The following is a 16,660-nucleotide window of genomic DNA, read 5'->3' as shown; positions in this document are numbered from 1 at the left end:
CAACCACTATTTTAAAATAAATAAATAAAATTAAAAGATCACTCTGACTGCTGGGAGGAGAATGGACTCTGGGGCTGAGAAGGAAAGAAGGACGACAGGCAGGGGACTGGATGGTTGCTTGGACTCGGCTGGTAACCACGGAGACAACGAGCCATGCTGGGACTCAGGACATAGTCTGGAGGGAGGGGTGCCAGGACTCTAATTAGAGACTGGAAGTCCGACACCTGTAAATACTCGCTAACTGTCCCTGTGTGAGTGGCTCACGCACACACCCTCCTCCTTAGACACAGGGCAGGATAGTGGCCCCGACTCCAGACTCTGGAGCTGAAGTGCCCAAGTTCAAATTTCGACTTATCCACTTGCTAACGATAAAACTTGGTAAGTCACTGAACCTCCCTGAACCTTGATTCCTCATCAGTAAAATGGGGGCAATAACAAAGGAGCCCTCATAGGGTTGTTGTGGGGACTCAAAACTAGTTACTGCAGGTAAAGCATTTAGGGAAGGTGCCACATAGCATGTGGATTTCCTGTTGCTGCCGTGACAAATTACCACACATTTACTGGCTCCGGTAACACAATGCCAATTTATCCTCCTACAATTCTGAAGGCCAGGATTACAAAGTCTGTTTCACTGGACTATGAAGTCAGGGTGTTGGCAGGCTGGTTCCTTCTAGAGGCTCCAAGGGAGAATCCACTGCTTGCCCTTTCTGGCTCCTGGAGGCTGCTGGCCACATCTCTCCAACCTCTGCTTCTGTCATCTGCCACCTTCTCTTCTTGTGACCTTCTTGCCTCCCTCTTACAAGGAGCCTTGTGATTATATTTAGGGCCTACCTGGATAATCCAGAATACTCTCCCTATCTCAAAATCCTCAACTTCACACAGCCACGTAGCTCCTTTGCCATGTTCCCAGGTTCTGGGGATGGGGACATAGATAACTTTGGGGGCCATTATTCAGCCCACCATATGTGGTAGGCAATAAATAAAGGTTAATTATTACTATTATCATTATCTTTATTACTCCCTTGGCAGCTCCAGAGCCTATCCCTAGGCCCCTCCCAAGTCGTGTGAGAGGAAAAAGGATGTAGAGAGACTCCCGTCTACCTCTCTAGAGTCCCTTGAGACCAGGCCCCGAACCCAGATGGAACTGGAAGTGACGCTAGCTGGACCAGACCAAGGCTTCAGTCACCATTTGGTTCCCATGAAGTGACTGGGGACAGAAAGCAGACAAAACAGGAACATGTTCACAGGCCTTGTGTGGGGTTGGAGAGGGGGGCCTGGAGCTTAGGCTAAGGCTTCCTTATGGTGCTATATTCCATGGACTCCTCAGGGTTCCTTCTGGGAACGTGGGTGACGAGGACGTCTGTGCTGCTGTAGGTTGGCTCCTGATCCAAAAGCTCCCAAGACAGAGCCGCATAGGAAATGTTCTCCTTCGGAAAGGAGGCCTGCAATAAAGATGCCCAAGGGGTCAGAGAAGCAGGCAGGAGGTTATGCCCATGCATGGAGGAGGCCTTGGATGAGGTGGGGAAACAGAGCCTTCAGGGCTTCTGAAGGCTCCTCCCAGACACTCCAGCTCCTGTCGCCTTCCCTCTGCCAGCTCCCTGAGCTCCAATCACAGCAGAAGACCTTCCCTCGACTCTGAACAAGGGCAGCACCCTTCACAGGGAATTCTAGGTCACAACCTGTCTGGGTTGTGACCCAACCAGCATGAGGGCCATGTCTGATGGGACTCTGCATCCTCCAGTGCCAAGGACTGCTGTAGAGACATGTCCAAAGGCCAAAAGTCTGGGGAGGAGGGAGGTGTGGAGGGGAGCTCCAGAGGCAAGTCTTTCAATGGCTGTGGCTTTGCCCAGCACCCACCCCTCTTCCTCTGTGCCCACATGGGCAGGAGAAAGCCTATCTGGCTCCAAGGCCCACAGCAGCCCCAGGTACACACCATGGTGATATAATCCACTTCCTGCTGGTTTTCCAGGGCAGAGGAGGAGGGCTTTGTGCAGGCCTTCTGGGAGGAGCCGTGGGAGGTTCCGGTTGGCTGTAGGGTCAGGTTTGCATAGCAGAGGTCCCCCTCCAGCGGCTGCATCACCTGGGAGAGGAAGTTGGTCGTCTTCCACAGAGGGTTACGGGGCCAAGCTTCCCTGGGCCCGCCTCTCCCAGCTTCCTCTGCAGCCCCCATGCCTACCCCCTTCCCGCCCTCCCCCCTTCTGTCTGTTTCCAGCATCCCATCCTCCCAGGCTCTGCAGCTGGGCCGTGAGCACAAGGACACGGTTTGTCTGATAGGTTTGGACAACAGCGCTCCGGGGACAATGAGGAAAGAGAGGAAGGCGCGATCTGGTGTCTCTGATCTGACCTCAGAAGCTCTCTTACCTGCCCTGGGGATGGCTCAGCAGCTAAAAGACAAAAACAATCAAAATCAGAAAGCCCGTCTCCAGACTCACAGGGCCCCCGGGTCTGGGGAAGAGAAATCTGGAAGATAAGAGGTGGATTCAGCTCCAGACTCAGAGACGTGAGACCTGGTTCCAATTCTGACTCCTCAGATGACACACTCTGTGACATTGGTCACTACCTCTCCAAGCTGCCCCTTCTCCACCTGAGAAATAAGGAGACCTCGCCAATCTTCCCCACATCGAGGAACTGTCATCAGCTGATCTGGTGGCCCTGCCAGCCCTTGGTGCCCGTGTGGTTAAGTTTCCTGCTGGGCAGTTGCAGGCACATATAACTTCTGCCGGAAGTCCTGCCCGAGATGCCCCCGGGTCTCCACCATCATCCATCATTCGGAAGTCAACTCAAAGTCATGCCTGCCTTCCCAGCTACCCCGGGTGCCGAACCCCTCCCTCCCCAGCTCCATGGCCCTTGATTTAGGTCTGTCTCGTCTCCTGTGATCCACCCAATTCCGGTTAGTCTTTGAGTGGGCCAGGGGCTGCTGGGCAGCTGAGCCCATCCCTTCCTTGCATTTCCAGTTGCTTGGCTGTGCCTGGTACACGGGTGCCCCATGCAGGCTGCCCTCTGAGTGGGGTGCAGGAGCTAGGTCAGAACCTTATGGACCAGCTTTCAGTGCTGGTGGTTCCTATTTCTCTCTGCCCCTTGGCCTCTACCCCTGATTCTCCCCCCACCCCCACCCCACCCCCATTAGAGGCAACAAAGAAACAGGTTCTTTTCTCCTGGTTCTTAGTTTCAAAAGCCTAGATACTCAGGAGCACAGAAACTTAAAACTTAGGCCCCAGACATACATCTAGGAGAAAAGCAGTGCTCCCCGCCCCTCGCCTTGACTACAAGAGTCCCCAGGCTATGGCAGGAGTGGGGGGACTGGAGAGCACCCCAGGAGACCTCGGGTCCTTGTGGGTTCTGAGAGGGGAGGGGTGCATTTACCCTGAGAATGTGGAGGCAGAACCAGCCATCGGCTCCCCCCACCCCGCCCCCCGCCCAGCCCCAGCTCAGCACCAGCGGCTGAGTCTCATCACCTTTCTTCTGCTGCTTCATCATTCTCAAAGCCAAGAGTGAGGCCGCCACCAGGAGAAGCAGCAACACAGCAAAGATGAGGGGAAGCAGGATGCTGAGGTTAATGGAGTCAGCACTGGAAACAACAGAAAGACACCATGCGCCCCGGCCTGCCTCCTGCTTCTGGGCCTTGCCCCAGCTGCCTGGAAGCCAGGAAGGCCAACACCTTTTGACCTGGAGGACTGTGATTTCCAGCCTGGGAATCCCACTCCTGAGTGCCCTCAGAGATGGTAAAAAAATTTTTAAAAAAATTTAAGGAGAGGAGGGTTCCACAGGGTTTCAGTGGGTCCAGACACCTAATGGAAACTATATGGCAATGAGCTCTGGAAAGGTCTCCCTGCTTCTACGCTTGTCCTGCTATACTGGATCAAATAGTGTCCCCCACCCCCACAATTCATGTTCATTCCCAACCTGTGAAGGTGACCTATTTGGAAATAAGATTTTTGCAGATGTAATCAAGTCTAAATGAGGTCATACTGGATTAGGATGGGCCTTCATCCAATGGCTGGTGTCCTTACAAAAGGGAAATCTAGCCACACACAGGTATGCACAGGAAGACCCTGTGACAACAGAGGCAGAAATTGGGTTAATGCTCCCACAAGCCAAGGAGCCCCCCAGATGGCTGGCAAACACCAGAAGCTGGGAGATTGGCATGGGACTGTTTCTCCCTTTGAGCCCCAAGAAGAGGCCAACCCTGAGATCAACCTTGATCTCATCCTTCTGGCCTCCAGAACAGTGGGAAAATAAATGTCTGTTGTTTCAGTGGCCCAGGATATGGTGCTTTGTCATGGCATCCTGAGCAAACTCATACAAAGACTATCTCTTATTTGTCACTAGTCACAGAATTTGTAGAATGAATTCATTCTACATGAGCGGGGCGGGGAGAGAGAGAGGGAGGGAGGGAGAGAGAATCCCAAGCCGACACCATGCTGTCAGCTCAGAGCCCGATGCAGGGCTTGATCTCACGAACTACGGGATCATGACCTAAACAGAAACCAAGAATCAGACGCTTAACCACTCAGGCGCCCTGTTAGCTATTACTTATTAAAAGAAGGTTAGTAGAAAGAAACTTTTGAAACAGAAGGCAAATGGGAGAGAGAAAAAGAAGGGATTCCAGGCGAGAGTAGACAGATTGGAGACCTCCCATTCGGATTCTACAGGAAGGCCGGGCAAAAGGAGATCAGCCTATCTAGAAACAAGGTCAAGAGGGCATAGGAGGAATTGGAAAGAGGCCTCTCAACTTCTAGAAAGCCACTTTGGCTGCACTGGCCAGGCAGGCTACTAAGAAGCATGAGAGAGACTGTTTCTTCCTCTATAAAATGGGAACATGTGTACCTGCCTACTCCTCCTCGTGAGTAGGGTCAAAGAATTAAGAGACAATGGACAAGAAAGCCCTCTGTGAGCTGTCAGGTGCTCCTGAGATGGGACAAATCATCAATACCACTGTTCTTGCCATAACGGTAATTAGGGGAACCCTAGGACTGCAAAGTGTACCCCCCCCCCCCCATTGGAAGAGTTCAAACCAAGCAGACCACAGGAAACAGCACACCGGAACTGGCTTACCTGCCATCGTAGTGGTGGCTGGTCATAGTCGAGGGGCCTTTGGTCTCTGCTGGCGTTGTGGACATGTGGGCATTTGAGCTGGTGGTTGACACTGTAGTTGGTGCTAGGCATAGACCAGATTATACACTATTCAGCCTGCTAACCTGCCCACAGCCCTGCACATGGCTCTGAGCCCAGGGGGAGCCTGGAGCTGGGCCGTGGGAAGGGAAGGGCCTATAGCCTAGACCGCTCTTTTCTCCCTGACCCCTAGGATACTCAGCCTCAGAGGCAGGCAGGACTGGGTACAGGTCCAGGGAGGATGTTGAGCAGGCCCTGGAAGGATTAGAGGGGGCCTAGTGTTACCTCAGGACAAAGGCAGCTGGAATTCAGCTGGACTTTAAACATTCACACTGCCTATGACAAGGCCTTTGCCAATGCCTTCCCCAATCTTATTTATTCAAAAAGGACAGGAGCAGAATTAAACAGCTTTTTCACTGTGGAGGCCATTCTGAACCTCAGGAATCAACTACACCACCACGACTATGCTGGGGCCCTTCCCCCTGAGAGTGGCACGGAACAGAGCAAGGGAATAGCCGCTATGAAGTCCCGGCCCTAAACTCCAGAAAGAGCAGGGACTCAGGGTACCAGAAGTCCAGGGAAGCATTGGCAGGAATTGGGGTCTCTGGGTCCCCTGGAAGGAGGTCCCTTTGTCCTATGGGCTGAAACTGGGACCATCAGCTTGATCTCTGTTAGCAATAGACTCAGGCACGGAGCCGTGCAGAGAAAACACATGCCCAGACAAGCTCAATCCCATCCTGGAGGAGAAGCTGGGAGCCAAGAGAGCATCTAAGAGAAGCCCTGTCCCTCTCAACCCCAAGGGGTCAGTCGGGTTCTCAGAGAGCTCAGGACTCAACCACCCTGTGTGACAGTTCACTCTGAGTGATACTGAAGTCACTGGAGAGGAACCTTAGAGCCCAGGACAGACTGGGCCCTGAAGGCACACAGCCACACTTACACATACTCTTACCTGGGTGGACGGTCACTTTGACTTTGACCCCAAGGTCAATTCCATATCTCTCAATCCCACACCAGTAAATATTTGCATCAGTTTGCTTGAGCTTCTCCATGGTCACAGTGAAAATGAGGTTTTTCTGATTGTCCTTGATGGACACATTTTTTCTCTGTACCTCCTGCTCTGACCCATTGGTTTTAACAAGGATATGGCAGTTTCCCCAGTTGGCTCCTCGACACCACCACTTCTTGCTGTTTTTCCACTTTTGTACATAGTGACACTGCACCGTCAGTGAGCCCCCCACCAGGCCTCTGACTGCTTCTGGACCCGAGATGTCAGATGAGCCTGGAAAACACAAATCCATGTGCCTGTCACCGCCCCATCTCACCTCCTGAGGAAGAGCCACAGCCTCCTGCATCACAAATGATTCCAATAAACCCAAGGACCTCATGAGTTGAATAACAGTCAAAGAAGGAATAGACCTTCCACAACACAGATCTTTGTCCTTCAAAACTCCACTGGGTCAAATCCATCATAGAAATCACCTAAGAGCACAACTACAGATCTCAAAGAATCAAAAATGTCAACACTGAGCAATGACAGCTTCCTATAGTCCACCCCACCCCCTTCCCGTGGCCAAAGTCATCTGGAGAGCAAATGACTGAACGAAAGCAAGACCCCAGTATATTTTGGCCCACTCTCCTCATGCAAGATGTGGGCTCTGTGGTTTCAGACCTTTTAATTTTTCTAGAGTAACCAGGAATCTGGATTTTATATGGAACCTCTCCATTTTAAAACACTGGCTTGGGGCGCCTGAGTGGCTCAGTCAGTTAAGCATCCGACTCTTAATTTTGGCTCAGGTCACGATTTCACAGTTCACGAGTCCAAGCCCTATGTCAGGCTCTGTGCTGACAGTTCAGAGCCTGGAGCCTGCTTCAGATTCTGTGTCTCCCTCTCTTTCTGCCCCTCTCCACTCGCACTCTGTCTCTGTCTCTCTCTCAAAAATAAATACACATTACAATTTTTTTAAAAATAAAAATTGAGATATAATTCACATATCATGAATTTTACTCTTAATTTTTTTTGAGTGAAGGGGGAGAGAGAGAGAGGGAGAGAGAGAAGCAGGGCTTACCCAAAGCTGGGCTCGTGCTCACCCGACGTGGGGCTCAATCTCACAAACTGTGAAATCGTGACCTGAGCCAAAGTCAGAGACTTAACCAACTGAGCCACCCAGGCACCCTTTACTCTTAATTTTAAATCATCTACTCTGGTGTTTTGGGGATATTCACAGAGCTTTGCAACCATCACCTCTAATTCCAGAACATTTTCATCACCTCAGAAGAAACACTGTACCTGGTATTTGCTCCTTCGGTAGAACTAGTCTACGTTCTGTCTATAGACTTCTCTACTCTGAAGTCCACATTTCGTATAAATGTAGTCATACAATGTATGGCCTTTTGTGTCTGGCTTCTTTCACTTAGTGTAATGTTTTTAAGGCTCGTCCATGGTATAGCCTATGCAGGCACTTCATTCCATGGTAGGGATAGGCACACAGTGTTTATCTGTTCATCAATTGATGACACTTGGGTTGTTTTCCCTTTTGGGCTATTATGAATAATGCTGCTGTGAACATTGATGTACTATTGGTATTTGCCTAGAGATAGGTTTTCAACTCTCTGGAGTATAATATACCATAGGAGATTTAAAAAAAAAAAAAGTGGGGAAGGGGACAGTTTTGCACAAGTGTTGCTGGACCCTTTCACCTCTCCACATGCTCCAAGTAGGTAAAGATAGGGAGACTAAGAAGGTCAACACAAAATAGCAAATCACTTCTTAAACTAGAGGAAATTAGAAGTCTTTATAAAATCTCTGAATGAAAAGGGGAGCCTGGGTGGCTCAGTCAGTGAAACATCCAACTTCAGTTCAGGCCTTGATCTCCCGGTTCGGGGGTTTGAACCAAGCGTCAGGCTCTGTGCTGATGGCTCAGAGCCTGGATCCTGCTTCAGATCCTGTGTCTCCTCTCTCTGCCCCTACCCCGCTGGTGCTCTGACTCTCAAAAATAAATAAATGTTTAAAAAAATGTAAAAATGTCTGAATGAAAGGGGGCACTTTCTAAATTAAAAAATTAAATTTTCATCACAGAGGAGTCAGTAAATCTGACCACATATTAAAAAATGTAACACTTGGACATACCAGAAAACAGACTGAATGGAGGCAAAGAACACACTGCAAGAAATATTTGAAACAAATAATGTAGAAAAGGATTAAGTCATTTTTTTAAAAGAATATATAGGGGTGCTTGGGTGGCTCAGTCAGTTGAGCATCCAACTCTTGATTTTGACTCAGGTCATGATCCCAGGATTGTGAGTTCGAGCCCCACATCGGGCTATCTGCTGTAAGCACAGAGCCCACTCTGGATCCTCTGTCCCCCTCTGTCTCAAAAAAAAGTAAACATTATAAAAAAAATTGATAAGGGGCAAGAAAAGGCAAGTCACAAAGAGGAAATTCAAATGGATAGTAAAATTGGAAATGTTCAATTAAAATATCTAGCAAATGAAAACTTTTTTTTTTGCAAATGAAAACATCTTAAAGTGATGTCATTTTCATATAAAATCAACCAAGTTTTTGTGACTACTATGTTGCTGACATGGGTGATGTGGAATGGATATTCAGACACTCAGAGAAGCTGCTGGGAGGTATGTCACCAGTTCAACCATTACAGAAAGTAATATGGCAATTATGTAGCAAAATAATCATGCCCTTTGCTCCACTGATTATATGTCTAGGATTTGACAGAGAAGCTAACAAAAATACATGCGCCAAGGGATGCCTGGGTGGCTCAGTCAGCGGAGCATCCAACTCTTGATTTCTCCAACTCTTGATTTCAGCTCAGGTCACGATCCCAGGGTCATGGGCTTGAGCCTCACATTGGGCTTGGAGTGTACTTAAGATTCTCTCTCTCTCTCCCTCTTCCCATCTTTTCTGCTCGCTTGCTCTCTCTGTAAAATTAAATTTAAAAATTTGGGGGGCACATGGGTGGTTCAGTCGGTTAGGTGTCCGACTCTTGGTTTCAGCCTAGATCGTGAACTCGAGGTTTGTGAGTTGGAGCCCCATGTCAGACTCTGTGCTGACAGTGCAGAAGCTGCTTGGAATGTTCTCTCTCCCTGTCTCTCTGCCCCTCCCCCACTCGCTCTCTCTGTCTCTCTCTCAAAATAAATAAACTTAAAAATATTTTATTAAAAAAATTTTTTAAATTTATGCACCAAGATTCATTACGTAATTATTTAAATAGCAAAAATAAAGGAAACAAGGTTAACATCCACCAACTGGGAAAATAAATATTCAATAAAATGTAATGCAGACACTGATAATTTGCTTAGAAATACTGTTAACTGTGTGGAAAATCCTCCTACAAAATTAAAATGGATTTTTAAATCTCATATACACTATAGATGCTGGAGAGGATGTGGAGAAACGGGAACCCTCTTGCACTGTTGGTGGGAATGCAAATTGGTGCAGCCGCTCTGGAAAGCAGTGTGGAGGTTCCTCAGAAAATTAAAAATAGACCTACCCTATGACCCAGCAATAGCACTGCTAGGAATTTATCCAAGGGATACAGGAGTACTGATGCATAGGGGCACTTGTACCCCAATGTTTATAGCAGCACTCTCAACAATAGCCAAATTATGGAAAGAGCCTAAATGTCCATCAACTGATGAATGGATAAAGAAATTGTGGTTTATATACACAATGGAATACTACGTGGCAAGGAGAAAGAATGAAATATGGCCTTTTGTAGCAACGTGGATGGAACTGGAGAGTGTGATGCTAAGTGAAATAAGCCATACAGAGAAAGACAGATACCATATGGTTTCACTCTTATGTGGATCCTGAGAAACTTAACAGAAATCCATGGGGGAGGGGAAGGAAAAAAAAAAAAAAAAAAGAGGTTAGAGTGGGAGAGAGCCAAAGCATAAGAGACTGTTAAAAACTGAGAACAAACTGAGGGTTGATGGGGGGGGAGGGAGGAGAGGGTGGGTGATGGGTATTGAGGAGGGCACCTTTTGGGATGAGCACTGGGTGTTGTATGGAAACCAATTTGACAATAAATTTCATATATTAAAATAAATAAATAAATAAATAAATAAATCTCATATACAGTATAATCTCAACTAACTTTTTAAATATGCACAGAAAAAAAAAGATTGAAGGGAAATAAGTTAAAATGTTAAATTAACATTGGATTGGAGAGCCTGGGTGGCTCAGTAGGTTAAGCATCCGGCTTCAACACAGATCTCGTGGTTCATGGGTTCAAGCCCCACATCGAGCTCTGTGCTGACAGCTTAGAGCCTGGAACCTGCTTTGCATTCTGTGTCTCCCTCTCTCTCTCTGCCCCTCCCCTGCTTGCCCTCTGTCTCTCTCTCAAAAAATAAATAAATATTTTTTAAAAATTAGCATTGGGTTGCCTTGGGCATTAAGATCAGGGACATAGGGTTTTTTATTTTTCCTAATTCTTCTTTTTTTTCTGTACTTCCCTAAGTATCCACAATGAGCATTTATTACTTTCAAAATGATTGGGAAAAAAATAATGCCTGGACAGGGCTGTTTCATGGCATGGTAAGCAGAATAATGGCTCCCAAAGGATGTCTACATCCTAATCTCCAGAGCCTGTAAAATATGTTCAATCTCACGTGGCAAAAGGGGACTTTGTAGATGTGGTTAAATAAAGGATCTTGTGATGGAGAGATTATACTGGAGTATCTGGGTGGGCCCAAATCATCACAAAGATCTGTATCAGAGGGGGCACCTGGGTGGCTCAGTCAGTTAAGCGTCCAACTCCAGCTCAGGTCATGATCTCGCAGTTTGTGGGCTCGAGCCTGCGTCAGGCTCTATGCTGACAGCTCGGAGCCTGGAGCCCGCTGCGGATTCCCTGTCTGTCTCTGTCTCTCTCTCTCTCTCTTCCCCTGCCCCACTCATGCACGCTCTCTCTCTCTCTCGCTCTCTCTCTGTCAAAAGTAACTAAACATTAAAAATTTTTTTTTTAAAAAAAAGCTCCCTATCAGAGGGAAGCAGGAGGGCCAGGGCCAGAGGAGAAGGGACATTGAAGACTGATGTGGGGCCACACACCAAAGACACAGCAGCCTCTGGAAAAGTCAAGGAATCTGATTCCCTCCCAAAGCCACCCGAAAGAATGCAGCCCCGTTGACCTTTTTAGACTCTGACTTCCAGACTCTAACACTATAAATCTGTGTTGTTTTAAGTCACTAAGTTTGTGGTAATTTATCTGGCAGCCTTAGGAAACTGATAAGGTGGCATTAGCCTATCTCACCTGAGCACTGGTGTTGGACCTGACTCTTGAACTGTCTGTTCCACTCGCTTCTTAGAACCGTCTGTCCCGGCGCCCCCTCCCCACCAACCTCGGCAGAGCTCCCGCCTGCTGTCTGAAGCCTCCCGGCGCAGAAGGCACCCCTGAGGCCCACGGAGCAGCATCCTCAGCAGACATGGTTACTCGCAGACTAGCTGACGGGGAGTAGTCCCAGAGGAGGAAGAAGCTGGGCCCCAGAGGGAAGTGACAGCTTCACCACTAGTGAGTGGCGGAACTGGACCCCTGCGCCCACACAGCACAGGACATCAGCCAGTCTCCACTCTGGGCCCCGCGCACCTGAGTCTTGTCCACTGTCTGCCACCACTCATGGCGAGGCTGAAGTTGGACAAAAGGGCTAACTTTTCTCTGAAGATATAGGGTAATTAAAAATCCCTTCCTTTCTCATACAAAGTAGTCTGCAAAGTCCAATGGGATACCCTGCTTCGTAGTTGTTTCTTGTATGCCTTTAAAACAATAAACTCTTTATTTTTTTTAATGATTTTTTTTTTGAGAAAGAGAGAGAGAGAGAAAGAGAGAGAGAGCAGGGGAGGGGCAGAGAGAAGGAAACAGAGAATCTCAGGGCAGAGCCAGACGCAGGTTCATGAACCGCAAGATCATGACCCGAGGGGAAGTCGGATGCCTAACCCACTGAGCCACCCCGGGCGCCCCAACAATAAACTCTTCAGAAATGGGAAGTGGTGAGGGGTAAAACGGTAGCTTGTTATGGCGAGTTCCGTGGGAGAGGCTGGTGAAGGGGGACAAAGCTTCACAGCGCCCACCAGGTGGCTGCTTGGCACCCAGCTGTGCCTGCAGGTTTCCAACCGCTGTTCCCACTCTGCCTTGGTCACGCGCTCCCAAGCGCGTGCACGTGCGTGCACACGCGCACCAGCCCTACTCTCACATCTGCTCACCAACCTCCCCTGTTTCCAGAGGTCGGGGAGAGGAAGAAGCAGTCTTTTCTGCGCATTCGCTGCCCTGCTGATTTGCCTCCTAAGGGCGCATCCAACGTGGGCCTTCTCCATTCCTACGACCCACCCCCAGCTCTGCCTTTACCAGCCTTGTGGTCCTGGACGCGTCACGTTCCTCCCCCACGACTCTTCTGCCAGACAGAATGATAGCCTCCCAATCTGCCCCACGGCGCTGTTGTGAAGCACATGACCAAGCCACATGACCCGTCTGTTCCTCAGACCTGCCCAGGCCAGACTCAAGTCCCTGTCACAGACTTCAAGCTTGCTGTTCCCTGTGCCTGAAAAGCTGCCCCCGGATCCTTCTCGTCCCCCAGGCGTCTGCTCAGCCCTCTTTTCGCAGAGGCTCCTTGCAGCCCATCTACAGCACCACCTCCCCCCTCTCCGAGTCTCTCTGCGTCGGGTCACCTAGCTCGGCTCTCCGCTGAGCACACACCGCTTCTTGGAGGCATCATTTTCATTTCTCCAACTGATGGAACGGATGATCAAATTCGGCCATGAAAAAGAATCACAAATCACAAAGGGGCCTCCAATTGCCGTGAACACCCGTTAGAGCCTCAGATGCACACAATGCCTCAGGCTACCTGGAGATTTTCCTCGGGAGATCTACTGCTCCCGATTCTTCCCTCTGCTCCTCGACAGGTGGTTCACCTCCCATACAATTCACTCTTTTCAAGGGTACCACTCAGCGGTTCTTGGGGCATTCACAGAGCTGTGCTACCATTGCCACATCTAATTCCAGGGCATTTTTATCACCCCAAAAAGAAACCCCTTACTCTTACCACACACACGCCCTTCCTCCTCCCCCCGCCCAGCCCCTGGCAGCCACTAATCTCCTTTCTGTCTCTATGAATTTAGGTATTTTGGAAATTCCATAGGAATGGAATCATATAATATATGGCCCTTTGCATCTGGATTCTTTCACTTGGCCTGATGTTTTCAAGGTTCATCTGTGTTATAGCGTGTATCAGTATTCATTTGTTTTTATGGCCGAATAATGTTCCATTGTACGGGTATGACACGTTTTATTTATTCATCCATCAGTTGGTATACATTTAGGTCGTTTCCAGCTTTTAACGATTATGAATAATGTTGTCATGAACGTTCGCATTTGTATACACCCGGGACGGAATTGCTGGGTCATGTGGCAACCACATGTTTAACATTTTGAGGACTGTCACATTGTTTTCCAAAGTAGCTGCACCATTTTACATTCTCATGAGCAATGTATGTGCTCTCCAATTAATGTGAAGCGTCTCGAATGTTCAGTTCTATGAAAAAGAAATATGGAGGGTGGGGTACAGCAATCATATTTGCCGCCTCCATGGGATACATTCAGTCACTCAACTAATAGTTACTATTTTTCTGATCTGTAGATGGTATGGTTTCAGGCCCAAAAATCTCTGCCTTCCTGAAGTTTGTTTTCTCAAGGTGGGGGAAGGAAGAGTCAAACAGTGGAGAAAGATAATGCAAGGGAATTGCAATTTTAATGAGGTTTGTTATTAACGAAGGCTTCAGTGAGAATCAGAGACATGCAGGGTGCGAGGGACTGGAGCCTGAGGCTATCTGAGGAAGAGCATTCTGGGCAGGGAGAACCGCAAGTGCAAAGGCCCTGAGGCAGCAGTGTACCTAGCACATTCAAAGAACATCTAAGAGGCCGGTGCAGCTGCAGTGGGTTGAGCCGAGGCAGCAGAGTAGAAGCAGAGATTGGAGAGGTGGGGAGGTGAGAGAACCAGGGGCTGCACCGTGTAGCTTCTAGAAGGACTCTGTATTTTTACTCTGAGTAGGATGGAAGGTCATTGGAGGGTCTCGACCAGAGGAAAGACAGGATCTGGCTTGCATTTGCCAAGGATCATTATAGGATAGGACAGAAGAGATGTGTGACCCCGGGTTTCGCCCCAGCACCTAGAAAAGATGGAATTGCCAAACATAAAGATGGGAGAGAAAGGAATTCGAGGGGGGAAAATATGCTCAGGTCACATTTGAAATGTCAACATCTTAGTGAAGATGTGGAATGGGCAGTTGATTAAAAGATTCTGGGGCCCAGGGTGATGTATGCTAGCAATAAAAAATTGGGCATCATCGGGGTAGAGGTGGTATTTAAGCCAAGAGAGGAGAGGGAGGGGCTCCCGAGAGAGAGGCCCAACACCGAGCCCTCTGGCCTCCAGCATTTCCGTGTCAAGAAAACCCCCACCATTTTCTTTTCTTTTCTTTTTTTTTTTTTTAGTGTTTACTTATTTTTGAGAAGGAGAGACAGCGCTTGAGCGGGGGAGGGGCAGAGAGAGAGGGAAACACAGAATCCGAAGCCGGCTCCAGGCTCTGAGCCGTCAGCACAGAGCCCCCGATGTGGGGCTGGAACTCACAAACCATGAGGTCATGACCCGAGCCGAAGTTGGACACTTAACCGACTGAGCCACCCAGGTGCCCCCACCCTTAAATTTTAATCAAAATGTTACCCATCAATTTACAGTTTCCTTCCGCCCTCCGACTCAGCCCCTCAGTAACTTCTGCTGTTTCCTTCTACCCGAAATGCCTAGAACCACCCTCTCCCTCCCTGTCTGCCCAACGCCCCGCTTTCCTTCCTCCAAAGCCCCCTCCACTCTCCCTTCTTTCCTCCCCCGTAACACATTCTCAAAAGGGAGAGTCCAGGAGCAAGCGTTCGCCGGCTCTCCCGAGCCACCAGGGCCCCTCTGCTTCTCTGGGACCAGAGGGGCCCATCAGTCTGTGCATCTGGAATTATCAGCCCCCGGGTGGTCAGGAATTATGCCTTTTCTGCCTTGTGCCGGGTTCCTTTATGAAGGCACCCTTGACATTTCCACACTGGCAACGGTGGGCACCAAAACCCCGGGAGAGGAATAGAGCAGATGACACACACAGACTCACTGCTTGGAGAATCTCCTTAGAATGGAGCCTGCTTCTCAGCGGGACCGCTTGCTGGGCCCCCTCCTTCCTGCCCCAGAAGCTCTTCTCTAGCACAGACCCGGGCCCCGCTCACCTGCAAGCTGGAAAAGGAAGAGCAAGAACAGGAACCCGTGCATCTTGTCTTTGCCCGGGCCCCCCTTGGTGGAGCCAGTCAGCTCCGACTCAGCTCCCGCATCTTCCAACCCTTCTGCTTTCTCTCGTTCTTGCACTTCCTCCTTTGGCCACTTCCCACCAGTGAATAAGCAAAAAGCAGAAGGAGGTAGAACAGGTGAGATCTCAAGGCAACGAGCAATGAAACAAGTCACAGTGATCATAAGCAAGCTTTTGAGAAATACCTTCCTGTCTGCAACCATGACGGGGTCTCTAAAAAAGAGGACTCAGCCACTCCTTCTAGGCCTTGCGGAAATTTGCAGACCTAGACCCCACAGGTCGGGCTGGTTCTTACCCAATGCTTCTCCTCTGGCGAGAAGACTGGGCGGAGGGAACGCAGCTCCATCCCGGAGGCCTTGGAGAGCCAAGGCTGAGGGATACAATGCCAGAAACATGGAATTTCAGATGCAGTCTTGGGAGCCCAGGAGCTCAGCTGTGGGGGAGGTTGGGCCAAAGCCCAAAAGCCAGAGGAGAAATTCTAGACCAGAGATTGGAATGAGGGGGTGGAGGGTATCAAACCCCAGACTTCAAAGAAAAGGGTTCAAAGAGTCGGGGGATGTGAGCAGGGAACTCACGGTCCGATGGGCAAGAGGGGCCTCTGTCCTCAGAACATACTGGAAACTCTCTGCTGTGCCCCAGACCACCAAGTGAGAGCTTGTGGATATTGATACCAGCCTGACCCCTCCAGACACTTGTCAGTTCTACCAGGGGCTCCTTCCTGAAGAAAGTGGCTCATTGCTCATGGCTATTACCCCCTCGCTCCGCACCCCCCACCTTACAATAACGACCTGTGGAAGTAGGAAGAAGGGCAACACCAACTTTGCCTGCCTTACTCCTTCTTCCTGACAATTTTATGTCCGTCCCCCATCCTCCCCATCAGGATCCCAGCAGGCCCTGGGGTGGAGCCCAGATGCTAGGAACCCATAGGGCCCTTTCTCGTACCCCTGCTCCCGGAGCCACTTTTGCTCTGTGTCACGCATACCCTGTGACATCTTGAGAAGCGAGGGAGTCCCAAGGAGGGACGTAAGCCCCTCTCACCCTGATCAGGAAGGAGCAGGTACACAGGAGGCTTGTTTGCGTAGAAAAATACTCCAGCTGATAAGCCGAGCTTTTCCAGGATGTGGCCAGAGACAGCCTTTCACTTTACATATCTCCAAACTAAGATCAACAATCCTGAGTGAGGGCTCGGGTCAGTCCTCTGTCCCCACTGCT

The 16,660-nt window shown here is 49.4% G+C and overlaps 2 protein-coding genes across 5 annotated transcripts in view; one reads left to right on the top strand and one right to left on the bottom strand.

Moving 5' to 3' along the window:
* Positions 1 to 16,660, top strand: part of RAB37 (RAB37, member RAS oncogene family) — a 55,137-nt gene that overhangs the window by 18,398 nt on the left and 20,079 nt on the right. The gene's annotated exons all lie outside the window — the stretch shown is intronic.
* On the bottom strand, positions 566 to 15,666 carry CD300LF (CD300 molecule like family member f). Of its 3 annotated transcripts, XM_053893054.1 has the most exons (8): positions 15,634 to 15,666; positions 15,372 to 15,522; positions 6,062 to 6,391; positions 5,056 to 5,158; positions 3,456 to 3,568; positions 2,362 to 2,384; positions 1,934 to 2,080; positions 566 to 1,442 (listed from the first exon to the last, which is right to left on the bottom strand). In XM_053893054.1, the coding sequence occupies exons 1-8, from the start codon at positions 15,649 to 15,651 to the stop codon at positions 1,287 to 1,289; spliced, it is 1,041 nt and encodes a 346-aa protein (XP_053749029.1). In that variant the 5' UTR covers positions 15,652 to 15,666; the 3' UTR covers positions 566 to 1,286. The 3 variants fall into 3 exon arrangements, with proteins under 3 accessions (XP_053749029.1, XP_053749026.1, XP_053749027.1); XM_053893051.1 differs by lacking the exon at positions 15,634 to 15,666 and having other exon boundaries at positions 15,372 to 15,630; XM_053893052.1 differs by lacking the exons at positions 2,362 to 2,384; positions 15,634 to 15,666 and having other exon boundaries at positions 15,372 to 15,629.

The sequence above is a fragment of the Panthera pardus genome, unplaced genomic scaffold (assembly GCF_024362965.1).
Source record: "Panthera pardus isolate Hobbes unplaced genomic scaffold, ASM2436296v1 HiC_scaffold_3, whole genome shotgun sequence".
NCBI classification, from domain to species: domain Eukaryota; kingdom Metazoa; phylum Chordata; class Mammalia; order Carnivora; family Felidae; genus Panthera; species Panthera pardus.
The sequence above is the reverse complement of the archived record's forward strand: the minus strand, read 5'-3'. Positions and strand labels throughout refer to the sequence as shown.